The sequence below is a fragment of the Capra hircus genome, chromosome 25 (assembly GCF_001704415.2).
Source record: "Capra hircus breed San Clemente chromosome 25, ASM170441v1, whole genome shotgun sequence".
Lineage (NCBI taxonomy): Eukaryota > Metazoa > Chordata > Mammalia > Artiodactyla > Bovidae > Capra > Capra hircus.
Genome location: NC_030832.1, coordinates 452,432 through 478,051, shown reverse-complemented (window position 1 = coordinate 478,051; position 25,620 = coordinate 452,432). Strand labels below are relative to the sequence as shown.

At 61.3% G+C, this 25,620-nt stretch overlaps 1 protein-coding gene across 4 annotated transcripts; it reads right to left on the bottom strand.

Moving 5' to 3' along the window:
• RAB40C (RAB40C, member RAS oncogene family) lies at nucleotides 103-22,630 on the bottom strand. Of its 4 annotated transcripts, none has more exons than XM_018039963.1 (7): nucleotides 22,261-22,613; nucleotides 21,343-21,561; nucleotides 9,306-9,366; nucleotides 8,799-8,859; nucleotides 3,212-3,289; nucleotides 2,686-2,908; nucleotides 103-1,761 (listed from the first exon to the last, which is right to left on the bottom strand). In XM_018039963.1, the coding sequence occupies exons 2-7, from the start codon at nucleotides 21,482-21,484 to the stop codon at nucleotides 1,481-1,483; spliced, it is 846 nt and encodes a 281-aa protein (XP_017895452.1). In that variant the 5' UTR covers nucleotides 21,485-21,561; nucleotides 22,261-22,613; the 3' UTR covers nucleotides 103-1,480. The 4 variants fall into 4 exon arrangements, with proteins under 4 accessions (XP_017895452.1, XP_017895454.1, XP_017895455.1 ...); XM_018039965.1 differs by lacking the exon at nucleotides 22,261-22,613 and adding an exon at nucleotides 22,117-22,253; XM_018039966.1 differs by lacking the exon at nucleotides 21,343-21,561 and having other exon boundaries at nucleotides 22,261-22,630.

Genomic DNA, 25,620 nt, shown 5'->3' with positions numbered 1-25,620 from the left:
GGAGGACTGAGCAGGACAACGCAGCTGCCTGCAGTGCCATCTGCTGGCCAGCCCAGCCCAAGAGCGCCAGACCTTCATTCCCTCCCAGTGCAGCCCAGAGACCACAGCTGAATTATGTTTACTGAACAAAGAGAAAACTGTCCCAAGACAAGCCCAGGAATGGTGCGGGTGTGGACAGCAGCGAAGGGTAGTGTTGACACGGTGAACACAGGGCCGTCTGTTCCTTCCATCAGTCCAAAGGGGCGCCCGTCCACAGATGCTGCGGCTCCCCCCACTTCACCTCCCAGGACAGCAGCCCCCAGGGCCCCCACCACTGAAGTCCTGGTCAAGGGGTCACAGGCCAGGGAGGGGCCCATAGGCAGGAGGTAGAGTTGAGCACCAGTGTGACCTGTGGCCACGTCACCAGCCAGGCGGACGGAAGGAAGCCAGACCTCCAGCTCAGGCTGGCTGGTGGGTCCTCGAGGAGGGGCTCAGTGTCCACCACGAAGAAATGGGTGAGGAAGGTTCTTGTGACGTGTGACCTCACAGAGGGGTGAGTCTGGGTGAGGAGCAGCTATGGGATCCCACCCAAGGTCAGGAAACTGAAGCTGGCCATTGTAGGGTCCTAGAAACCCCGGGGCAAGTGGGACTGGCTCGGTCCAGACCTACCCCAGCCTCATGGCCCAGTGAGCACTGCCTGCCTATAAACAGCTCTGTGTCCTCAACTAGGAGAGAGACTGAGCCAACTTCACGTGGCAACAGGTACACATGGAACTGAAGGTGCAGAATCACAAGGCTGTCAGCCCCCGAGTAGGGAGAGGGAGCAGGGGAGGGATGTGGGGGAGTGCCCACTTCCTTTTCCAAGAAACCTGAGCCCTGCACACTGCCCTGGCCCTGATCCCGCGGCTCGGGACTCACGGGATGTCCTCCGAGGGCTGGTGGGGCCCTGGGAGCCGCAGCGTAGCGTCCTGGGACAGGCACGCCCATCACCGTGCTCAGAGGCCCACAGTGCGGCTGGGGGTCCCTGGGACCCCTGCTGGCCCCCACAGCCACACCCTATGTGAAGTGCCCTGTGAGTTCAAGCCTGGATGGTGGCTCCCCCTTCTGGTCTCAGCCTCCCCGCCCTCCCCGTGTCCCCAGGCTCACCCCCTCAGCAGCTGTGCGCTCACCGCGTGGCTGCACAGAGGCTTCCCTGCTGGCCCTTTAAAAATGTACACAACGGGTGTGGCATAAATAAGAAAGGGGGCCTAGCCCCAGTCCTCAGGCCACCGCCAGGCACAGCCTCCTGGGGCCCTTCTCAGCTGCTCCTCGGTCCCGGCGTGCTCCACCACCGCCTGCACAGCATGGTCCCACTGTCCTGTGCAGCTGGTCTGGCCGAGACCACTAGCCTACCAGGTGCGTCCCCCATGCCTCCCAGGAGGGGCTATGTGGCCAAAGTCCCCGGCACACAGCACAGGGCCCAGAGCCCGCCAGGAGCATTCCCAGGCTGACCCTCCCGCGGCTAGGAGATCTTGCAGTTGCTTCGTGAGCAGTTCTGGGGGGGGCTCTGCGGCGGCCGGATGGACTTGGACCGCTTGAGACTGTTGCCCTTGCTGCCGCCACCCCCGGCCCCACTGGCCAGCGAGTAGGAGCGCCCGTGCATCATGACGGCGTTCATGCCATTGGCCATCGAGAAGGACTTGAGGTGGCTCTTGATGGTGACAGGCAGTGGGAGCTTGTCGATGAGGTGCACGGGGGTGCAAGAAACGATGGCCCGGCAGCAGAGGTCCTGCAGACTGAATACTGCGGGGGTGGAGGGGGGAGGTGTCAGGTGATGAGGGGTCAGGTTGTGGGGAGGTAAGGGGGGGGGTCTTGGTGGCAACTGACAATCTCATGATCAGATGAGCACAAGTGACAGAGAAGGGGCTTGGGGACTGGGAGAGATGGTGCGCAAAGCTCCCAGGGCTCCTGAAGCCGAACAACCCCCACCCCACGCCAGGCAAGTGGAGAGCAGCCACTGGGCACCCCACCCCCGTCTCCTAACCACTCCGCAGGGCTCGGCGGCTAGACACCCAAGCCCGTCACCCTGGGTGGGACTGAGCCTCCGTGGCCCCCTTGTTCGCTCTGCTCTGGTGGGACTGGGCCTGGAAGCTCTCCTCTGACTGGCGGTGGGCTCGCTCTGCTCTGGTGGGACTGGGGCCTGGAAGCGCCCCTCTGACTGGCGGTGGGTTCGCTCTGCTCTGGTGGGACTGGGCCTGGAAGCTCTCCTCTGACTGGCGGTGGGCTCGCTCTGCTCTGGTGGGACTGGGGCCTGGAAGCGCCCCTCTGACTGGCGGTGGGTTCGCTCTGCTCTGGTGGGACTGGGCCTGGAAGCTCTCCTCTGACTGGCGGTGGGCTCGCTCTGCTCGGGTGGGACTGGGGCCTGGCAGCGCTCCTCTGACTGGCGGTGGGTTCGCTCTGCTCGGGTGGGACTGGGGCCTGGAAGCGCTCCTCTGACTGGCGGTGGGTTCGCTCTGCTCGGGTGGGACTGGGGCCTGGAAGCGCCCCTCTGACTGGTGGTGGGTCCGCTCTGCTCGGGCGGGACTGGGCCTGGCAGCGCTCCTCTGACTGGCGGTGGGCTCGCTCTGCTCAGGCGGGACTGGGCCTGGCAGCGCCCCTCTGACTGGCGGTGGACGGGTCAGCCGGCCCTCCCCGCAGGCCCCGCCGCAGGCGCCAGCCCCGCCTCACCTCGGTTGGGCCTCCAAATCTTCTCCATGCCGTGCCGCATGAGCACGATGCGGGACAGCTCCGTGAAGGCCTCGACGACGTTGAAGTTGCACAGCGGGCTGACCTCGAAGAAGGTCATGCAGTTCCTCTCCGCGTAGGCGCGCGCCTGCTCTGTGGGGACTTGCCGCTTGAAGGCTAGGTGCAGCCGGTTCCCCACCAGGATCCGGGGAACTCCGGGTGCGTGCTACGGGGTGTGCAGGACTCAGCAGAGGCGCAGTGGCAGGATGCCCCTCTGCATCCACCCCCAAGTCCCGGCCCCCAGCCCATGGGCCGGCCCTCCATCGGTGCCGTGCTGAGGTGGGGCCCCTGGGGGCCCAGAACCCCAACCCACAGTGCCACAACAGCCAGCGGATGGGGACACACAGAACCTGGGCGTGGGAGGCACTGCAAGTGGGGGCCCCAGAGGCTCCCTTTGCAAGTGGGGGACGTCGGCCCACGTGTCAGGGATGGGCGTAGCCAGGAAGGGGGTCTGGGGGAGTGCATCTACCTCGTCGATCTCTTTGATCCACCGGTCAATGCCGTCGAAGGACCAGCGGTTGGTGATGTCATACACCAGCAGGATTCCCTGCAAGGCAAGTGCGGGCATTACAAGGTCCAGGTTCCCATGGACGGACGGGGTCCTGATCAGGCTCTGCCCTGCAGGCCTCCGTCCCCATATGGGCAGGGCCAGGGGCACTCAGGCACTAGCCAAGCTGTCAGGTGGACACACAGTTTGCCCAACAGGCAGCGATGTGGAAAACGAGCTCCGAACCTTCCTCCTGCATTTAAGGGGGGCTCTGTGCACAGGGCTCAGCTAGCCCGACCTGTCTCCTCATCGCGGCATGCCCTGTCCACCGTCTGGGTGGGGGCCATCTGACTGTCAGGGACCTCGAGGGCTCGGTACTGCCTGCCTCCACGTGGGGAAGCCACTGGGGCGGAATTGTAGTTTTCCATGTCTTTCCTTCAAGCACACTGTGTTACCCTACGTCGTCTAAAAGTCACTCCACCTAAGAAAGGCAGGCGCACACAGGACTGTGGTGTGGGGCACTCTTCCTGGGGGAACCAGGGGGTGCTGAGCAGAGGTGTTTGAGTGATCCCACCCACACTTGCAGGGGACGTGAGTCCAGGAGCAGCTGCCCCGAGATCGCACAGAGGCTCTGCTGCGGGGACTTCCCTACCACAGCCCTCGGAGACTGCTACTCCGCCCGCCTGGCGGCAACCTCTCATGAACCTTGGTGTCCCAGGCTCACCCGTCTCTGGCCTTATGTTCCACCCCAAAACAGGCTCCGTGAGAACCACCCACTAGCAGCGCTCACGCCCTCCCTGTGCAGGGAGTCGCCTTCATCTAGCCCACGTCTCCGGCACACACCGGGAAGGGGAGAGTGTAGCTGTGATGGAGGGCACCCTCCATCTCAAAATGAATTCTGAAGCCTTTCCCCTTGAAACTGTGCTTCAAATTCTGGCAGATGAGGTCCTGCTAAGGAGCAGGTGGAGACCGCTTTCACCCCGGCCAGGGTGGGGTGGGGGATGGAAAGCCTGTGCAAGGCAGGGCGGAGCTGCCGGCAGGGGGCACGCCAGGCCTGGAGAGGAGCTGCCCGCTGTGGCGGGGCAACAGAATCCAACAAAAGGCACAGGGACCAAGGTCTAGGCCATCCACGTCCAGTTTTAAAGATACTCAACACATAACTTCCCAAACAAACATCAACAAACAAACTAAACATGCGGCTCCCAGACCCCCCAGCAGTCAGGCGACGAAGGCAGGGCGCACTTGCGCTCGCCCCCGTTGCTCACAGGCTCCCCAGCCAGCGAGGGCACAAGCACGGACCCCAGGGCCACACAGGGGCAGTTTCAGAAAACAGAAATAGAAACACACCACACAGAACAGGCTCCCACAGACGTGACCGCCCGCAGAAGGGCTGGACGGGGACTTGCTTCCTCGATCGCGCCTCCTGCGTAATGTTCACTTTTTGATTCGAGCATCTGTATTAACCTGTCAATGTTACATTTTACTCATAATATAAAAAGGGGTCTACTTTAGTACATCCTGTTAATAAAGCAGTTCTCCAAAGTGACCAAGAAGCTGGGGAGGGAAAGAAATTTTCATTTTGGTCTTTTTCTTTCCCCTCCAACAAATTATACTTTCAATTAACAGCAACAGTGGTATAAAAATGCTCTGCTCTTTACGTTTCTGTGCTTCACTGCAGATTAAGAGCAGCACCGGAGCCTTTGGGCGTGTGACTGCGTCTCCACTGACAGCCCCATCTAGGCTGGGTGCAGCCCTGGTCAGAGGGAGCTTGGGCGCGTGCCTGCCGGGTCCTTCAGGAGGGGGAAAGCTCCTCTGGGGCTGTCAGGCCCCTGTCTGGCCTGGAGCCACACCAGGGCGAGAGGCAGGGGCTGCTGTGCAACCAAAGGCCTGGCCGTGCCAGTCTGCGGGGTAACTGCCGAGGTGGGGGGCAAGCCGGCAGACACTGAGGCTGACCGGAAAAGGCCAGGGCTGGGCCTGGCACGCTGGCCACACAGCCCGAGGACTGCTGAGGCTGTGGGGGCCCAGGTGCTGGCCAGGGCTCGAAGGCTGAACTCCACCCTGCTGTGGGCACAGCTGCCCTGAGCTCCCGGCAGCGAGCGGGGTGAGCAGCAGTGCTGGGAGCGCTCCCGATGGCCGCCTGCCGGAGCCCTGAAACTGGAGTACCCGTCAAGCCAGAAACGCCGACAGGACATTTTCAGTGACTTCGTCCTGCCTTGTTAAAGCGTCAGAAGCTGACTGCCGTGCTCCGGGAGCACCGAGAGCAGTGGCTCTCCTCCACCACCACACCCTACTCCCAGGGGCGCCTCTGGGGGGTCCTGGTTCCCAAGCCATCCAGTGCGCAGTGCACACTATTTCCCAGTCCCATCGGTTCTTGCCGAAGGTCTCACCTGACCTGACTCAAGGGGTCTTGGCCGGCCATGAGCAAACACTGTGCTTCGGTTTCCTGACTTGCAAGGGTAGGGTCAGCACTATCAGATCTGTTGCGAGATCCCCATCTCCACGTTTCTGTTTCCTTGTAACTCCGTCAGCACTAATTCATCCTCAGTGTCATCTTCATTATGAGCGAGAATTCCGCAGATATCCTCCCCCAGCCGCACGTTGATGATAGCTTCCCACTCAGTCCACCTGCCCGGTCCAGGAGGTTCCTGGTGGGCCCAGTGCCTCACTCTCCCAATGCGGGGGGCCGGGTTCCAGCCCTGGTCAGGGACCCAGGTCCCACAAGCCGCGCCTCACGGACAGCTCACCTCACCGGCAGCTTGAGCGGGCCCCAGCCGATCGCACAGACCTCTCAAGCCAGTGCGGGCAGGTGGGGAAGAAGAGGGGACCCGTGACATTTAAAAGCTCAAGCAAATGGGGAGAAGCCCATCTCTTGGGTTCAGGCTCAAGTGCACCCCAAGGCTGTCGAAGAGCCTCTGGCTGGTCTCCTAGCTGGCGCCAGTCTCTGCCTACCATCGCCACCCGTGTCTACCAGGTCAGGCTAAAGACAGAGAGGTCACAGGACGAAGGATAGCGAGATGGCCAAACTGTGGGCAGGGACCAAAGGGACCACAGACTTGGCAGGAAAGACGCCTGGGACTGGGCACAGGTGGCTTCCTTGAGACCCCAAAATGGGGCTCCTGGTCACAGGACCCCTCCAAAGGACCTCCGAGTCAGCTGCGACCTCAGCCACAGGAGTGGCAAAGACATTCTTACTGTATTCTCCCCTTTTCTCTTAACTTTGGCTCAGCTTCTTAAGCCTCCACGGTAGAGACAGAGGCTCTGGTTCTGCCCCCCGCCCCAGTCACCTGCTGCTGTCTTTCAAGCGCTCACAGGCGTCTCCTAACCCAGAGAGGGTCCTGGTGAAAACCGCCCAGCACACCAGGGCCCTTCCCCACAGCAGCCAGACTCTCGCACCAGGCTCATCAGCGGGCACGGCTGCTGGGTCACAGGTGACGCACCTCATTTTGTTACAAATATCGGCGGCGAGCCTCTCAGCACACACAGGTGACTCAAGCTGCGAGAGAAAACCTCCCAGGTGTGGATGGGCATGTACACCCTTGTTGCCAAGGTAGTTTATTGAGCTTACACACCAAAAAACATAGGGATTTCAGGTGTGACCTGTTCAATGAGTTTGGACAAACACACACCTATGCAATCACCACCCGACCAAGGTCGGAGGGTGGCTTTTCCCAGTGAGTGTGGGGCTGAGTCACGCGCTTGTGGTACAGCAGCTAAGGAGCCACAGGCTGTGGCTGAAAGCCCCTGCCCGTGCCCCACGGCGCAAGCACGGCTCTGCCCAGGAAGGAACGCGCAGACGAGGGGAGCAGACGAACCGCACACCCCCACCCAGGCTGGTGTCCTACTTGGCACTCGCTGGAAGGGTGCATGTGCCCAGACCACTCACCTGTCTCCAGGAGACCAGCGCCTGGCTGACCTCCCCTTGGTGCTAACCCAGCTGATCCCAAGCCCCAGCTCGACAGGACACTGCCCAACCTGGCTCCCCCTACACGCCCAGCCCGCGGGAACTGGCACAGGGGACCATGGTCCCCCAAGCGGGAGTGCTGGCCGCCTAGGCCACAAGTGGCCACCACAGACCTCAGCCACAGAAGCAAGGGTCACAAGTCAGGAGACCTGAGGCAGAGAGGGCCTCCCAGGAAGAGACACAGGAGCGCAGCCAGGGCTATGTCGGCGGCCGTGGGGCCTCCAGGGACTGGCCAGGGCAGGAGGGCGACAGGACGGACAGGACCTGGGGAGGGGCAGGACCTGGGGAGGGGCAGCTGCTGACTGCACCCCGGGCCGCACGGGCCACGCTGCAGCCAGCGTGGGGCGTCGACCAGGCAGGAGACCCGAGGTCAGCTTCCCAGCTGGAGACCCACCCCCACCCGCCCCCCGGGCCGGAGGCACACTCAGGATCCATGACTGGTTCCTCCAGCCCAGAAGCAACAGGAGCATCTGGAACTAGCGCAGTCAGTCAGCATGAGTGACACGTCCACACCCACTGCCCTGCAGATAAGTGGACACGGAACGTATTCCCCTCCCCAGGCCTGCGCAGGCGAGCCCTCAGCCGACCTGCCTGCGCCTGTCCCCATGGAGCTGGCCTGCATTCAGGGGCCCTCAGGGCCTCCTTGCTGTCCCCCGATCGCCCTGTCCCCATAAACCAAGGTAACTACCCCCCCACCTCATTTCCTGTTTTACTGAAAAAGTAGCAATGGGTGTGTCATAAAACCGGGAGACATTCAAAAGCCACAGAAGACCAGAGACCCTGTCAGGAAGCCTGAGGCCTCAGGCCCCAGAACCCGTCCCCCCGTGCACGAGGGAACGCCTGTCAGAGCCCCCCAGACCAGGCCGTAGGACGTTCCTGGGTGCCGCGCTCGCCCGTGGTCCTGGGCTGTGGGGCAGCCCCCGCTCCTCCGTGTCTGCCCTGGGGCCGGCCAGTCTGCGGGCTGCCGGCTCTGACCGTCTGAGAGCAGCCGCTCCAGGTGGGACTGCCAGGCTAAGTAGGTCAGCAGCAACACCCTTGCTCCCACCTCAGCAGAGGCCTGCACAGCCAGGAGCCCTGCCGGGGGCTGTCCACCACACACCCAGCCACGGCAGGGAGCGGCGCTCTGGACGCTCCTGAGAGGCGCCTGCAAACGTGTCAGGTCCTGCTCGCCAAGCAGAGGAGGCCTGGCCTCCACTGTCCAGTCCACCATCGGGGGGCACACCCCACCTGGTCAGAGCCTGGGCCCCCCACAGGTCTCCTGAAGCCAGTCCCCTCATGAAGGCAGTGAGTGGGCAGCTGGTCTGTTCACACAACTGCTGCTTCCCTCCATGCGGCCTCAATCTCACACTGACGGTTGGCACGCAGGCCACCATGAGATGCCCAGGACAGACAGGGACGAGCAGGTCCCCAGGAGCCCCCGCACTGCACACAGCCCAGCCCCGGAGCTCCTCCCTGCAGGCCCGCCACCACAGCCCGTGCCCGTCCTTCTGGCATCCGCAGCAGCCCTTCCCACAGGGTTCAGCCCTCCGTCCAGCCAGCTGGCCCCGAGCCCACAGCTGCCGCGCTCCGCACAGGGTACCCCCTGGAGAATGGCCACGCGGGTCTTACCTGTGCTCCCCGCGAGTACGACCTGAAGATGGTGCAGAACCGGCCCTGGCCCGAGGTGTCCCTGAAACACAGTTGGGGGATGCGACCCATGGGCGCCCACCTGCGTAGAGGACCCCGGCCCTCCCGCTCTGCAAGCGCCCCGCAGACCTCCTTGGCCCGGACATCCCAGGAGACTGCCCTGTGGGGCTGGAGAACCCAAGTGTGGGGCAAGTCACACACCAACTGTGAGGGTCTGCAAACACCCTCGACGTGGAGTCCGGGAGGGGCAAGGAGGGAAGGGTCGGGGGCCCTGGAAACACGTCTTTACGGGCGAAAGGGAGCCAGGCTCTGCCAGAACAGGCAGCCCTGACCTTCTGGTCTCTGCATCACATGCAGTCCCGCGTCTACACGGCTGCTGAACTGGTGGTTTCCTTCAGGACCCGACTTACTTCACCCTGCTCCCTGGCCCCGGCAACAAGGGGAGCACAGCAGCACCCCCCAGGCGTCTTGGCGCACAGCCCGACTCACCAGAGCTCCAGCTTGACCCGCCGGCCGTCCAGCAGGATGGTGGTTGTCTTGTAGTCGATGCCTGCGATGAAGCAGAGGGCGGGTGAAGGGCTCGCCCGGCCGGGACCCGGTCTCTGCAGCCCCAGGAGACAGGGCTGCAGCCGGGGAGCCCAGCGACCTCGGTCACCCGAGCTGGCCACCCTCCTGTCATCCCAGTGGCCCGAGGGGGGTGCCAACGCTCCAGCCAAAGGGAGGGTGGTTGGTCTCGGCACCGGCCACGTCACACGCTTCTCAGAGCTAATGGGTTTTCTGAGTTCCTGGGTCCACCCAGCACCCAGGTTCTGTCAACTGGGGTGTGCCTGGAGCACTGTTAATGACAAAGCGGCATCTGAAATGCTGCTTCTCTGGAAAGCTCTCAAAGAACCTCTGCTGGCATGTCTTTACTTTTCATTTTTTGAATGCTTTAAAAATTGAAGCATAGTTCAATTACAATTGCTTCAGCTATACCGCAAAGCAATTCAGTTTTATACGTGTATCTATTCTTTTGCAGATTCTTCTCCATCATAGGTTACTATCACATATTGAATTTAGTTTCTTATGTTATACAGCAGTTCCCAGCTTGTTACTTTCTTATACTTTCATGCAGAAAAAGCTAAATAAGTCCCATCCCTGGCAGGGGCAGGGACAGTGCTGGCCGCATCACCTCACACCAAGACCTTCAGCTGGCGTCCGGAAAGCTGGGCCCTTACTCCTCCTCCCTGGAGCCTTGAGTGTCCAGGTTCTCGGCTGTTCACAACACCTGCTCCAGGGAGGCTTGGAAGTGGGCATTTTCCATGCAGATCCGGCACGTGGGCAGAGTCCACCACAGCGCTGCACGAGGGGCCTCTGCCCCGAGGGCCTTCCACCCCACTCACTGCTGGCCACGTGTCAAAGCCTGGCTCCCACCCATCAAGATACTCAGCAGACGGAAAACACAATCCACAAAATAGGACGTGATAAAACTTGCGTGTATCTGAAAAAGGACCAGTATTCAGAAAACAAAGAAATCTTACAACTCAATAAAAAGAATCCAATTAAAAAGTGGACCAAAGACTTAAAGAGACGTTTCTCCAAAGAAGATATGCAAAAAGCTAACAATCACATGAATTAGGGAAATGCAGATCAAAGCCATATGAGACGCCCCATCACACCCATCAGATAGTCATTATCAAAAAAGCAGAAAACAAGCAGTGCTGGCGAGGATGCAGAGGAACCGGACCCGCGAGCGCTGCTGGTGGGGCTGGGAGACGGGGCTGCCACCAGGGGAGACAGCGTGGCGCTCCCTCAGAATTAAACTCAGCGTCACCACAGAATCCAGAAAAGCCATTCAGCAGGTATGGATTTGCACGCGGATGCTCACTGCAGCACTATTCACGACAGCTAAAAGGCGGACACAGCCCCGGTCTCTAAAGATGAAAGACTGAATAATCAGAACGCGGTCCATCTGTACAATAAAGCACTATCCCACCTCAGAGAGGAAGGAGTCTGACACACGCTGCAAGGGGAATGAACCTGAAAGACGTTCTTATGCTCAGTAAAATGGGCCAGACACAAGACAAACCCTGCCTGGCCCCTTCTGCGAGGTCCCTGGAGCGTGAGCCTCAGACAGTGGACGGAGAAAGGCTGCCTAGGGCCGGAGGCGGGTGGGGAAGAGGTGCTCAGCGGGGAGTCTCAGCTGGGAAAATGAAAAAGCTCTGGAGATGCTGGGAGGGCCACTGAACTGTACACCTCAGATACTTAAAATGATAAATTTTACGTTGTGTTTATTTAGCCACAATTTTTTTCCAGACGGAAGAGAAGATTCTCCCACATGCGCTCTCGAGCTAAAGAAACGGTGTCTCCACCATCTTTCCTGAGCATTCACCCTCCCCTCAATCGTCTGCCGAGAACCCACTTTCTTAGGTGGGAACTCCTGGAATTCTCTGTCAAATAGGGAGCTCAGATTTGGCTCTGGACGCCTTAGAGGGTCCGGGCTTTCTGGCTGCGTGAGCCAGACCCTATGAAGATAGTGCTGGACACAGTGATCCCAGGAAGGGCACAGACGCCCACCCTCCAGGCAGTCACCTCTGTGGGCGCTCAGCCCAGTGGGTGCTGGCCACAGGGACCCACCCTGAGGCTGCCCCCACGAAAGGACTGTGGCCGACTTGGCGCCAGGGCCCAAGGGCCAGCCTGGAGTTGCAAGGAGGAGAGGGTGCCCAGGGAGGGCCCAGGAGGAAGCAGGGCACAGGGCGCCGCTGGGGAGCAAGCCAGCCTCCGTGGCCCTGGGGCAGTGCACACGGGCACCTCGCCCATCCCCTGCCTGAGCCCGCCCGAATCCTTACTCATGACTTCAACTCCAAAGAGGACAGCCAGTCCCCAGCCTTCAGGGCCTCTGCTGAAAGCGCTGCCAGATGCCCCAGAGGGCCCTGGGCGGGCAGGCTCGCAGAGCTGGGCACAGGCACCGCAGAGGGACCAGCTCCGCCTTCCCCGCAGCAACCTCCCCATGCACAGCAGCTGGGCCAGACGGCCCACGGACGGGAGCCAGTGGGATTCCCACCCAGGAGCCCGCCCCAGGGCCAGAGGATCCTCAGGGCAGACAGCGGGGTCCAGCTGAAAACGGCCAGGGGCCCAGCTCTGCCGAAGACACAGGAAGCCGGCAGACTGACACACCCCCTCCGAGGTTCTCAACAACCTCATGGAGGGGCTTCCCTGGCCGTCCGAGGGCTAGGACGCTGTGTTTGCACTGCAGGGGCGGGGGTCCCATATCCCTCGGGGAACTTAGATCCCACGAACCACACAGCGTGGTTAAAATACATCTCAAGTATGCTCTTCAAGCTTACCCTGCCGCTCACCCACCCACCTCCCAAACCTGGGCAGAACCGTACAGTGTGCGTTATAGACTCAGAAAATCCAGACACTCGAGTGCAAAGGGAGGCCCGCCCGCAGAGGCAGCGCCTCCTGCAGGGACAGCGCCAGACCTCACAGCTTCCCAGCCCGGACCCCCTCTGCGGCCTCAGAACCTGTCCCAGCAGAACTGCAGTCCCCCGCCCATCCTCGAGGACCAGCAGCTTCATGGGGTGCATGTAACACCTGGTGGGCACAGAACACCACCAGTCCCAGCTGCCAGGGGGACACAGGGGCTGGGCAAGGGCACCTCACACACGGGGAGGAGTCCCCACAGGACCTGGCCGGGGGCCTGGGACTGCAGACACTCCTCCAATGGACACAGGGCTCAGGAGGCCGCCGGGGGCCAGAGCAGGCCTGCTGTGTCCTCACTGGCCCCTGGCTGCCCAGGCTTCAGCTCCGCGCCTCCTAAACGGCCACCCCTCTCTCCTGGGGGCTCACGGGAGGTCTGTCTGCTGCTCCCCAGGGCTTCTGAGGGGGCGCAGTTCACCTGACGCGGCGGCCTTCTGCATGCCTCACTCCGCCAGGCCCCGGCCACCCCGCGCGGCCTCAAGCCAGGAACTGCAGCCTGAGCGCTGACTGCCACCCCGCGCCCCCGCTGCTGCTGGGTGTTCACAGCTGAGACCCCACCTTGACATCGCGTGGGCTCCAACATTTCACAGGGACGTTTCCACTTTATGAATCATAGGAGCCTGTTGTTCAGAATCTAAAGGAGAACTGTCCACCACCTCAGAACAAGTCGCATCGCGCACAGTGACACCGCCCCCAGGCCCACCCTCACCATCACCTTCTCAGCGTCGCACGCTTATCCCCAGGCACTGACTCACTCGGCCACAGCCGCCTTACGACATCGCCCGCACCCCTTCTTCCTGCTTCACGTCACAGATGTGTGTGCTGCACTGACGAGTGTGGGCAGAGCAGGTGACCCACTGATTCCACTCCTTCCCAAGGCAGCCAAGGGGATGCTGCGGAGACCTGTCCAGAAGGGCTGACGCCTGGGACCCCGCTCCCCCGCAGACCCTGCATCCCCTGGCTCAGGGGACCTGCCCAGCAGGGAGGTGCACAGCCCGGGAGGCAAGGAGTGCCTGGCACCGATGCTTCCGCCCTCCCCAGAGGTGCCTAGAGCAGGGCTTGGAGGAGAAGGCAGGCCACTCAGGTCCCATCCTGGCAGGTGCCCACGTCCTGGTGATTGGAGAGTCTATCGGGCACCCCTTAGGCCCCAACAGCCACCGCACCAGGGGCTGGGACTGCGTGCACAGACCCACAGGAGGAAGGCCAGGCGGCCCCAGCTAGCAGGAGAACCCCCCCACCCCGGGCCTTCGCAGCCTGGTGGGACCCCCGCGGCCCCAGGGCCCTCCTGTGGAAGATGGCCTGGTGCGGGGGCCGCCCCCCTCGGGCCCTTCTCCCCGCAGTGTAGCAGGCGGTCCTCCCTTGGGACCCACATTTCCCACATCTGCGGGCACCAACGCAGGACAAAAGACCCCGAGAATACCCACCTTCGCTCAAGCCCTGGGAAATAACTTGTTATTTCAGGTCAGCAGGGTGAAGCGGACAAGCAGCATCAGTTCTCAGCTTTAGCCTGCGCACAAGCCAAGATCGCGGGTGTTCAGAAGCCCAAGGCTCTGCCCTCCCTGGGAGCAACAGCTTTCAGGACCAAGACCACCAGGCACAGCCTGCCTGACCCCTGGGGGCTGGGGGGGCATTTCCCATGCACTAGTCCAGGCTAAGCTCAGACATGTCTGCAGGACCAGCAAGGAGGGGTGCCCCACCCACAAAACAACCTGCTAGCCCCGCTTCCATCCAAAGTTTAGTCTTTACGGAGGAATCGTCAACTCTAGTGTATATCCACCCAGGCACTTCCCAACAAGATGAAAAGCCACAGGACAACTTGTTAAAAATTCATAACAGTGAGAAAAAAACGAGTGATAAAGACTGGGTTAAGAACGAAAGAAAAAATGCTGATCAATGCCTCCCCTCGCACCTGACTCCCGGGTGTGGAGGGGCTGCCGTCACCCCGCCATCCCTGCGCGGGAGGAGCTGCTCTCCCAGCACGGCCCCCAGACCCCTGCTCCCCTCCTGGACCCAACACGATGCCAACGCCCAGCATCAGGGTGCTGCCGCAAACCCAGACAGGCAGCTGCTGCTCCTCAGAGCTACTCCTTAGGGAGGGAAAACCACATCTCGCCAAGTTCCCAGAGACGCACAAAGGCAAAAAAGGCCTAGGTCCTTGCAGAACCAGAAACAGCGTTCAGCAACAACGGCAGACGTGCAGAAGTGCTGGGGGCTGCGCATGGCCCTGCAGGCGGTGCCAGGCCAAGCGGTCCTCCTGACACACCTGACCAGCCCTTGCACACCCTCTCCCTGGGGGCGGGGGGGAGAGCAAGGCCTCTCTCTGCCACGTGCCTCCTTCCAGGGCACGCAGAGGGCAGAGGAGGGTCTCCCGCAGTGTGGCGGGCCCTCACAGGTGGGCACAGGCCCCAGTCCTCCCGAGGGCGAGGGGGGCCAAGCCTGCTTTCTGCCCCTCAGAGAAGGGCCCAGTGACGATGGCCACCCCACGATCACACTGCACAGACAGCCTTGCGGCTCCATGAAGCAAGAGGCTCCTGAGGAGAGGCCTGTGCCCAGGAACGGAGGCCGGGCACCGCCACTGACAACACTTGAGCCCAGCAGGCCTTTGGCCTGGCCCACAAGTGTGCAGAGCCCTGAGGCCCGGATTCCTCCCCACAGACAGATGCGTGGCGCTTTCTGGTCGGCTCAGAGCTGAAACAATTCCGCAGACTGGGACTCGTGGACAGCAGGCATTTATCTGCTGCTCTCTGGAGGCCAGGAGACCACTCAGCGCGGGGGATCCAGCATCTGCAAGGGTGGCTGCCCACCGTGTCCTCGGGCGGAAGCAGCGAGGGAGCCATCCTGACCAGATCACCTCCCGAAGGCCCCACCTCCTAACACCATCTCCAGAGTCAGGTGTGAGCATGTCAACTGCGAAACACCCGCCCAGTGCTAGCAGGGGCAGAGACACGAACGTGCGCTCCACCGCCCAGCCTGCAGAAGCCGACCAACACCAACAACCCGAAGACCCTTCCGTAGGGCTGTGTGGTCCTAGTCCTGGAACCTGAGGACACACTTCCCACAGGGCGAAGGGCTTGGCCGACACGATGGGTCCCGGGCCTCAAGAGGGGAGAGGACCCTGGGCTCCCCGGCCCGATGCCATCACGAGTCCTCAGAGGTGGGCACCCCTGGACAGTGAGTCTGACAGATGCGATGGAAGGAGGGCCCTGCCCTGGCTCTGAGAGTGGAAGGGGGGACCTGGTGAGGAGCGCAAGTGACCCTGAGGGGCTGGGACAGCCCTCTGTCCACAGCAAAGGAACAGGGACTCAGCCCCACCTGCCCGACTGCTGCGCCTGCAGAGCGATGAGACGGCGAGGGACGGCAGCGGGAGCGGCCGGGGCACGGGCGACCCGGGCGGTGGTCTCAGGGAGCGGCCGGGGGACGGGCGACCGGGGCGGGGGTCTCAGGGAGCGCCCGGGGGACGGGCGACCAGGGCGGGGGTCTCAGGGAGCGCCCGGGGCACGGGCGACCCGGGCGGGGGTCTCAGGGAGTGCCCGGGGGATGGGTGACCGTGACGGTGGTCTCAGGGAGTGCCCGGGGGATAGGTGACCGTGGCTGTGGTCTCACGGAGTGCCTGGGGGACAGACGACCGGGGCAAGGGTCTCAAGGGGCAGGTGACCATGGCGGGATCTCAGGGAACACCCGGGGGACAGGTGACCAGGGCAGGGGTCTCAGGGAGCGCCCGGGGGACAGGTGACCGAGGCGGGGGTCTCGGGGAGCGCCTGGGGGTCGGGTGACTGGGGCAGTGGTCTCAGGCTGTTTCTAGTAACAACCCGACAGGGTCTAAAACCCGGCTGATGGGTGGATTTACCAGGAGGTGGCCCTCAGCACGGTGAGCGTGGAGTGCGCACAGCCCTCACGCGCTCCCCGTCGGGCACAAACTGCACTGTCTGCTCCGGAAAGCTGCCGGGCGGTGCCCACCCCAGCACTCACCACACCCGACAGAAACACGCGTGCTCACTTGCCAAGACACATGTGAGAATCTGCACACCACCACCCCTCAGGGTGACCCAGACACGGAAACCCGCTGGTCGAAACGAGAAGACAAGAGAGGCCAAGTCGTACGGCTCTGCTTACAGAAGTTCAGGCAGGAGAAGCGGACCGGAGGGGGCGTAGGATGGGGCAGCTGGGGCCTGAATCATACCGTGATCAGGGCCGCCCGCTGATCTGCTGACCACAGAGATGTTCTCAGCACAAGCACGACGTGCTGGCCCCACGCCCGCCCTTCTCCAGCAGCGCAGAGTCGGAACCATGGGTGCAGGCGGCAGCCTGTCACAGGCCTGGAAGGGACGGAGCGGACGCCCTTGCACGTGGGCACTCGGGCTGGGGAGCAGCTCCAAGGAGGTCGTGGGCTGGTTCCCTTAACACCTTGAAAACCACATGAGACCAAACCAAAGCAAAAGCTTTCTGCTGTCAATGAAGAGCAAACCATGTTTCACACAAAAAACTTCCATCATTAAAAAAAAACCAACACCCTACTGATAATCCCAAAACTCAAAGGAGACCATTAACGTTCTTGAGCGTTTCAGTCGACGATTCTGCCCTTTGTCTCACTTACAGAGACTGGACGAGATGACACAGGCTTCCCTAACCTCTGAATGTTCATTCACTATTTCTCCACACCAGTGTTTTTAAAGGCTCCACAATATCTCACCCTACCAATTTCCATATGTCCCTGCCAGATCTGGGGGCTGCTTCAAGTTTTTCATTTCTATTTTTTTTCAAAAAAAGAAAACAGCTTTGCTTTCCTGCAGACGTGCCCCTTAACTTCCTCAGGGTGTGTGCCTCATCACTCGCGGGAAGCAGGGCTCGTCCACGTCCGGACACAGGCGGCAGCACACCTGGCGGGAAAGCAAGCATCCTCTGACCCGGGCTGTGCTGAGCTCATGGGCGAGCACCCCACCCCGCTGCACCTCAGGGGCGAGCGTCTTCCCCTGTCCTCTCCACCAGGACCTCCCCCTGAAGACTACATGTTGCCAAGTGCCAGAGAGGAAAACACTCCCAACAACGACAGCATGACCAAGTTGCTCCCATCGTCAAGGGATGTGGGTGCTGCTGACGCGGTCCAAGTCCAATCACCGCAGCCCCACGGTGTGTGTGGTGTGTGTGCACACACATGCACACCCGCAGCTGCCAGGCCTCTGCGGCCACGTCCCGCCTGAGCCCTGTGCTCAGGGACACACCTCCTCCGGGCCAAACTGCATCAGCGGGAAAATCAGAGTCTGGCAGTTTGAGGATAGACAACATCGGACCCAGGAAGAGAGGGGGGGCCAGACGGGGGGCAGAAGTGCTGAGGCACCGCAGCCCCGGGGCAGCGCGGGGCCGGCTTCTGGACCTGAACACGGCACCTCAGTGCCCCTCAGATGGACGTCTCTGCGTTTTCAGGCCTGCATACCCCATCTCATGCGCCTATCACCATCCCTCCCCATCCCTCCCAGAGAGGCGCACACAGCCCTCATCCGCAGGCACCCTCCCCACCTCGGACCAGGTGACAGATGACTGCTCCCAGGGAAGGCGCAGGCGGCTGTCAGCTCAGCTCACGCCCCCAAGAACCGCCCTGGTCCAAGGACATCTGCCCACTGACGGGCCATGGTGCCATGCTCAGTCTGACCCACAGAACACACCAGGTAGCCTTTCGGGCTCACAAACCTGTGTTTATCACCAGCCAAGATCTCTGTCCAGGGGCTTCCCAGGTGGTTCAGTGGTAAAGAATCTGCCTGCCAATGCAGGAGACCAGGGGTCAATCCCCGGGTCAGGAAGATCCCCCGGGGAAGGAAATGCTGGCAACCCACTCCAGTATTCTTGCCTGGAGAAGCCCAGGGACAATGGAGCCTGGCGGACTACACCCCATGGGGTTGCAAAGAGTCGGACACAACTGAGCAACTCAGCAGCACAAAGCCCTGTGTCCGGGGTCGACACGGACTCCTCTGCCCAGATCTGCACCTGCTGTGGGCAGAGAACCGGCCCACTCCCAGGGCTCGGGCCTTCCCCGCTCTGCTCTTCTGTCTGAGGATGGGCATCCTCTGCCACGCCCTCTGCACGCCTTGATTCAATCAGGCAGAGCCCGCCCAGGATCCTGGAAGCCTGCCTGCCGAGCAGCCTCCCCGTGTGTGAGCACATCCCCTGAGCGCTCCTAGTGGTGCCCACCACCCCCATCGGAGCCGGTTTCCCTCACCGTTGTTTCCACCCCCCTGCTTCTGAAGGACGCATATCCACAGTCAACAATGATCTGGATATTCCAACCTCCACAGAAGAAAATGGTCCACCATGGACACCAGAACCTGCTCATTACTACCATATTCCGAATGTGACTGAGAAACCTCAGTTACCACCTTACGCTCAAGGGTTCAAGTTCACCTTTCTTGCATGCCCAGTTGCTCATCCAGCTCTTTGTGGCCCCGTGGACTGCAGTCCGCCAGCCTTCTCTGTCTATTGAATTTCCAGGTAAGAATACAGGAGTGAGTGTCACTTCCTCCTTCAGGGGACCTTCCAGACCCAGGGATCGAACCTGCGTCTCCTGCCTTGGCAGGTGGATTCTTTACCACTGTGCCACCTAGGAAGCTCGACTTCACTTTATCCACTTCTACTTCCCAGCTCGTTCCCAAAGGGCTGCAAAGTCCAACTTCCCATCCTGAGAGTGACCTGCGCACGGTCTGACAGTCGCACGCAGTTCCAGCATGCTCTCCAGAGCGCCCAGGTCAGCACCATCAGCCCAGCGCCATCTGCCCTCCCTCCTGCGTTCCGCAGCTTGCTCCAGGTCAGGGTGCTGGACGCTGACACCTTCCCCATGCTCTCCAAGCGACCGAGGGATGGTGTCCTAACTGATGTGGTCCTGGGCCCTGTGACACCCTGTGAAAGGCGTGTCCCCCGTACTAAGCACTGCCCACGCCCAGACCAGCAAGAGGCCAGCTCTTCAGGGAGCAGCCACTGTGCACCTGCTCAGTCCCTGGGGTGCACCGCAGATCTGAAGCGCTGCAGCGCAGGGCTGTGGTCATCGGGGAGAAGAGCCAGGCCCAGGCCCAGAGTGAAGATGCAGCCGAGGGCGCAAGCACAAGCGTGAGAAGGGCTTGCCGCTGCAACCTCACCCCAGAACCCGGCACCCAGCAGAGGGGAGGCAACCCCGACAGCACCTAGCTCCAGACTGAGGTGCCCAGGAAAACACAAAAGAAGAGAGAGACTGGGAGGGGCTGGGTGGTAACCGTGAGCCCAGGGTGCCATAGCAGGCTGCTTGCTGTGCCTCCCAAGGGCAAGTCTCCTGCCAACACTGGGGACAAAGCAACAGAGAAAACAGCAGGGGGCACACCCCAGCACGAGAGCTCCAGGATGCAGCTTCCCTCCGGTCGGCACTGAGGACGGAAACCAACCTCCCACCCCAGAAACAGCTGGATCTGTCCAGGGACGCAGCAGCGCACTCAGTCCCAGAAACAGGGAAACAACCGTCAGGGCAGACCCCGGGCCGGCCACCTCTCAAACCAACTCGCCCCTCCGGCCCCTCCATCTCTTTCCTTCCTTCCCCGACACCCTGGGCTCAAAGGAGGCGTGTGCCCAGCAGCACTGATGCCAGGTGCAGACAGTGAGGACGGAGCTGTGCCTTTTCTTCAGCCTGCCAAGATGTGGGCATGTCACCACGACGTATCTTCCCGCTGTCCCTAACCCTGAAGACTCTGGGAGCCAGGGTGCCAAGGGCGGAACTGCCCTCTGTGAACGGGAAAGGCCCGAGGGGCAGCCGAAGGCTTCCAGCAGCGTGGATGGCGTCAGAGTGGAGTCTGTGGAGCCCTGGGGAGACGCCGCCGGCGCCTCTTTCCCGCCAGCCGCCACTGTGCCAGCAACTCCCAGCGGCCGGTCCACGGGAGCCAAGTCCTGCCGCAGGCACGGACCCCTCCTCTGGCCCCATGACGGGGTGTTAGCAGAAAGGAATCTGAGCTCCCAGGGAGCGGGGAGCGAGAGGACCACCAGTGAGAGGCTCCCTTCACTGTTTCTGGCTGACCCGTGCTGGCCCAGGTCACTGGGAGTCCCTGAGTCCCTGCCGTCTCGACGCCTCAGGCAGCGCACCGCCTGTCACAGGGAGGAGGCGGGTCCCCTCTCCACCTGTGGCTGTGTCCTCAGCGCTCACCACACCCGGCAGGAGGACCCTCGGCAGCAGACGTCTTGTCCGAGGAAACCTCTGCTGCCCTGATGGCGCCCTGGCCTCGGGATCTGCCAGATACGCACCACCAGCCTCCTGGGCATCGGCTCTGGGAAGGTGACTCAAGAGTCCACCATCCGCACCTGGAGACACCCAGCAGTGGCGGTGGAGGCCTCCCGCTGGCCCTCTCGCCCCTGAAACGAACCTGAGGCCCTACTCTCGCTGAGGCTGGGAGCATGTGCTCGGGGAGGTGGGACAGACCTCAGCAGGAGGGGGCCCGGCCAGCCCAGGTAAGCCTATGACCCTGACAATCCTGAAAGGAAAGGATGGAGGAGCAGCGTCCACAGTCTCAGCGGCCACAGGCCAACAGGTTAGTAAACAGCCTCGGCAAGAACCCAAGACACAAAGAGTGTGGAAGACGAGGACGCCAAGAAGCAGAATTCCTCAGGAAAGACAGCCTTGCGCGGAGCACGAAGGTCCCGGGGAAGGAGCGCCAGAGCCTGGGAGGGGCCGCGCTGCCCCGTCAACCGCGGACGCTGAGAGAAGCCCAGGCAGGTGCCAGCGATGCGTATGTGCCGTGTTTGGGCCACACGTCCGGAAACGTGGACAGAACGTTTAATCCCCTCAGGAGCGCGCGTTTTCCTCCAGCACAAGGTGCTGATGCTCGGAGCCCGGAGCCAACCGCCTTCCTCTGAGGACACCCAGGTGTGCACACCTGGAGCGGCGGCGCGGCCAAAGCAAGGCCCTTCTTCCTCGGAGGCCCGAGACCAAGCCTCCGCCCCAGGGACGCCGCGGGCCGCGCCGGACCCCGGCGAGCTAGGACGCTGCTCCCCGGCCCCCGCCCGGCGCCGGCCCGCGGCCAGGCAGACGCGGGTCGCCGGGCGGCGCCAGGCGCCGGCTTACCGTTGCTGTAGGCGTACGGGGACTCGGCCGCGCCGTCCTGCAGGCTCTCCAGGATCTCGCCCTTGCCCACGTCGCTGTCGCCCACCAGCAGGAACTTGAGCAGGTAGTCGTAGCTCTTGACCGGGCTGCCCTGCGTCCCCATCGTCGCTCACGCGCGCGCGGGCCTAGCCCGCATTCCCGCGGCGCCGCGGAGCCCGGCGGCGGAGGCCTCCGGCCGACCTGCGGGCGCCGGCGCGGATGAGCGGGGCCGGGGGACGGCGAGGCCGCCCAGCCCGCACCTGCTCCACCGCCCCCACCGAGCCTCTTCTCGCCTCAGAGTCGCCGCCGCCCCGCCGCTTCCCGCAAGGCGCCGCTAAGCCCCGCCGCCCCGCCCCGCCCCGCGCGCCGCCATTGGTCGTCCGCCATCCCCCTTCCCACGGCCATTGGCCGGCGGCCACGTCCTTCAGCACCACGGGCACCCTAGCCCCTGCCCCCGCTTCCCAGACTTCGCCGCGAGACCTCCGCGCGCCCCGCCCCGCCGCCGCCGCGCCCCCGCGCCGTCGCCGTCGGCCATGCCCCGCCCCCTCTCCACGGCCATTAGCCCGAGCACAGGTCCATCACAGGTGCCCCGCCCCGCCGCTTGCCAGGCCGCGCGGAGAAGCCCGCAGGTGCCCCGCCTTCCCGCCGTCGCCATTGGCCCTCTGCCGCCCGCTTTCCCGGAAGCACTGGTCCGCCTGCACGTCCGTCACAGCCCCCGCTGTCCCCGCTGCGTCCCACGGAGCATCGCGGACTCACCGGCAACCCTGCTCCCTGCTCCCACGGCACCTCGGCCCGCCCTCCCCTTCGCCACTGGCCGCCGCTGCAGACCCTCCCAGAACATCTGGACCGCCCGCACATCGGTCTCGGCCTCTGAGCCCGCCCCGCTTCCGAGATGCTCACCAATCAGGAGCCTGGAGCTCCAGGTTGTTTGCATACGCCCCTCCTTCCGCATACGGAGTAGGACGGAGGCCGTTCCCAAGACCGGGTGAGGCGGCTACGCGCGGGAGGACTGAGGTCTCGGGAAAGTCGCAGCCGCTGCCCCCACGAAAACCTCGGACGGGACGGAGCGGCCCGCCTGCCTCAGTGCCCTCGGAAGCTGCGCTCTCCGACAAGGGGGCGTGGCGCGGAGAGGGGAGCCAATCGGCGCTCGGAGTGGCCGCGGGAGGCGGGACTTCCGCTCTCGCGTGGGCGCCGGGGCGGTGAAGTACGGGATGATGAGGGGGCGGGCCCAGAGGATCGAGGAGGGCGGCGGGCCGCGGTGAGGAGGGGGTGCTCGGGGGCGGCGAGGGGACGCGCGGGTCATGGCGGCGGCGCAGGGCCCCCAGCGCAGCAGGTCCGCTCCTGTCCTTCGCCTCTGGTTTTCCCCTGGCAAGGCCTGCAGTTAGACAGCGGGGCTCCGAAGGCCCGACGCTGCGGAATGGCGGGCTCATTGCGCTGGTTTTCCTCCGGCTCCAGAGAGGATGGCACTGCCGGCTCGGAGCTGGTGTGACCGGGTGGGGGCCCCAGGAAGAGGGGCAGGGCGTGGGGCTCTGAGGTTTGACCAGGGGGCCTCCAGGAGGAAGTGACTTTGGGGTTGTTTACAGGATGGATTAGAAATGCGTGTAAACACGTGTGAAGATAACAGTTTTACTCTTCAAGATGGAAAGTAAAGCAAAATAATACTCCCCATTGGATCGGCAACATCACATGTGGGCCACGATGTGGGGAACAGCTCTTTGGGAGGGAGGTTGGACAGGCTGATAATCCCGTGTCTTGTTTAGCCTGGAGAAGCTCTCAGAAACAAGCTCGAAGAATCACTGTGGAGCATTGTAGTGATGGTGAAAGTGGTGACACCACCTAGACCCGGGATAGGGTGCCATTAAATCATCCAGGTTTACGCAGCCCCTGCAGTCATTGAGGTAAACTGCGAACAATACTGACCTGAGAAGACAAACAAATGACAGTACAGTTATACCCAGTGTAACTTTAACAGGAATGCTTTAAAATTTCAATTCGTTTCATTCTAGATTTGTGTGTAGAGAAATATAATGTGTGCACAGGATGAAGTCGAAGGATGTTCACCAAATGGACAACATGGTTTCCTTTGGGGATGGAGAGTGGTGTTCTCATTGATAACATTTTCCCGGGAACATATTCATACATGACATGTAGTTAACAAAGTTTAGCAGACGGGCTTCACTAGTGGCTCAGTGGTAAAGAATCCACCTGCCAATGCAGGAGACGGGTTTAATCGCTGGTCGGGGAAGATTCCACATGCCACAGAGTAACCAAGCCCATGCATTACAATTACTGAGCCTCTAGAGCCTGGAATCCCAAGAGCCTGTGCTCCGCAACAAGAGAGGCCACTTCAGTGAGAAACCTGCACACCACAACTTGAGAGTAGCTCCCTCTCTCTGCAACCAGAGAAAAGCCTGCACAGCCACAAAGACCCAGCACAGCCAAAAATAAAAATTTTTTACAAGTCCAGCATAAAAGTACCATCAGTTCAGTTCAGTCACTCAGTCGTGTCCAACTCTTTGCGATCCCATGAATCGCAGCACGCCAGGCCTCCCTGTCCATCACCAACTCCCGGACTTCACTCAGACTCACATCCATCAAGTCAGTGATGCCATCCAGCCATCTCATCCTCTATCATTCCCTTCTCCTGCCCCCAATCCCTCCCAGCATCGGAGTCTTTTCCAATGAGTCAACTCTTCGCATGAGGTGGCCAAAGTACTGGAGTTTCAGCTTTAGCATCATTCCTTCCAAAGAAATCCCAGGGCTGATCTCCTTCAGAATGGACTGGTTGCACCTCCTTGCAGTCCAAGGGACTGTCAAGAGTCTTCTCCAACACCACAGTTCAAAGGCATCAATTCTTCGGCGCTCAGCTTTCTTCACAGTTCAACTCTCACATCTATACATGACCACTGGAAAAACCATAGCCTTGACTAGAGGACCTTTGTTGGCAAAGTAATGTCTCTGCTTTTGAATATGCCATCTAGGTTGGTCATAACTTTTCTTCCAAGGAGTAAGCTTTTAATTTCATGGCTGCAGTCCATCTACAGTGATTTTGGAAGCCAAAAAAATAAAGTCTGACACAGTTTCCACTGTTTCCCCATCTATTTCCCATGAAGTGATGGGACCAGATGCCATGATCTTCGTTTTCTGAATGTTGAGCTTTAAGCCAAGTTTTTCCACAATGCAGGAATTTCTCTCCTAGAGAAATGTAAACATACTCTTATACAAAAACTAGTGTATGAATGTTCACAGCAACATTACTCACAGTAACATTACTCACAGTAACCAACAGGTGGAAACAACTCAAATGTCCATCAGCAAATCAACAGATAAACCAGATGCGGCGTATCCAAACAGATTTTCATTCGTAAAAAGGAATAAAGTGCTAATGCCTAGTACTTTTATATGAAGCACCCAGAATAGGCAAGTCCACAGAAAGTAATCAGTGGTTGCCAGGACCCGGGGGAGGGGAAATGGTGAGTGCCTGCTTACTGGGCACCGCGTCTCTGGGATGATGAAAATGCTCTAACAGTGGTGATGGTTATACTACTTGGTAAAGCTATTAAAAATCCAGTGACTGTAGGGACTTCCCTAGTGGTCCAGTGACAAGGACTCTGTGCTCCAGTGCAGAGGGCCTGGGTTTGATCCCTGGTCAGGGAACTAGGTCCCACATGCTACAACTAAGATCCAGTGTGGCCAAATACAAATATTTTGTAAAACTCAAGAATTGTACACTTGAAATGGGTGTATTTTGTACTATGTAAAGTATGGCTTAATAAAGACATTGAAAACAATAAGTCAATGAAAAGGACCCGAACTGGCAGAGGCCACATTCGTTGGGGCTCCCTAGAAAGACTGCGTGCAGAGGGGACAAGCGCGCCAGCACAGCAACTAGGCCCCGAGGACAGCTCAACCGGCACGTGCCCAGGAGGCGAGCAAGAGGCCGCCGGGAACTCTTCCTAGCGGGTCACTGAGCCTGGGCCGTTCTCCAGCAGTTAGTGGTCTTCACAGGGAGCAGACCTCTGCATGGCAGGGGCACAACTGAGTGACCACCCCCGACAAGCTGCAGATAACCTGCAGTGAGCAGTGAGCCGTGCGGACGCTGCCATTTCACTTTGGTGGGGCACCGGGGGAGGCCTCCTAAGGAGGCCTGGTCGCTCTTTCGGGCACACAGCACCTGGTGAGCACCGGGCCCTTTCTCACCTGCCTGCAGGGAGAGGCTCTTGGTACCCTCCTAGCTCTGGGGCACTCGTGGGCAGGGTG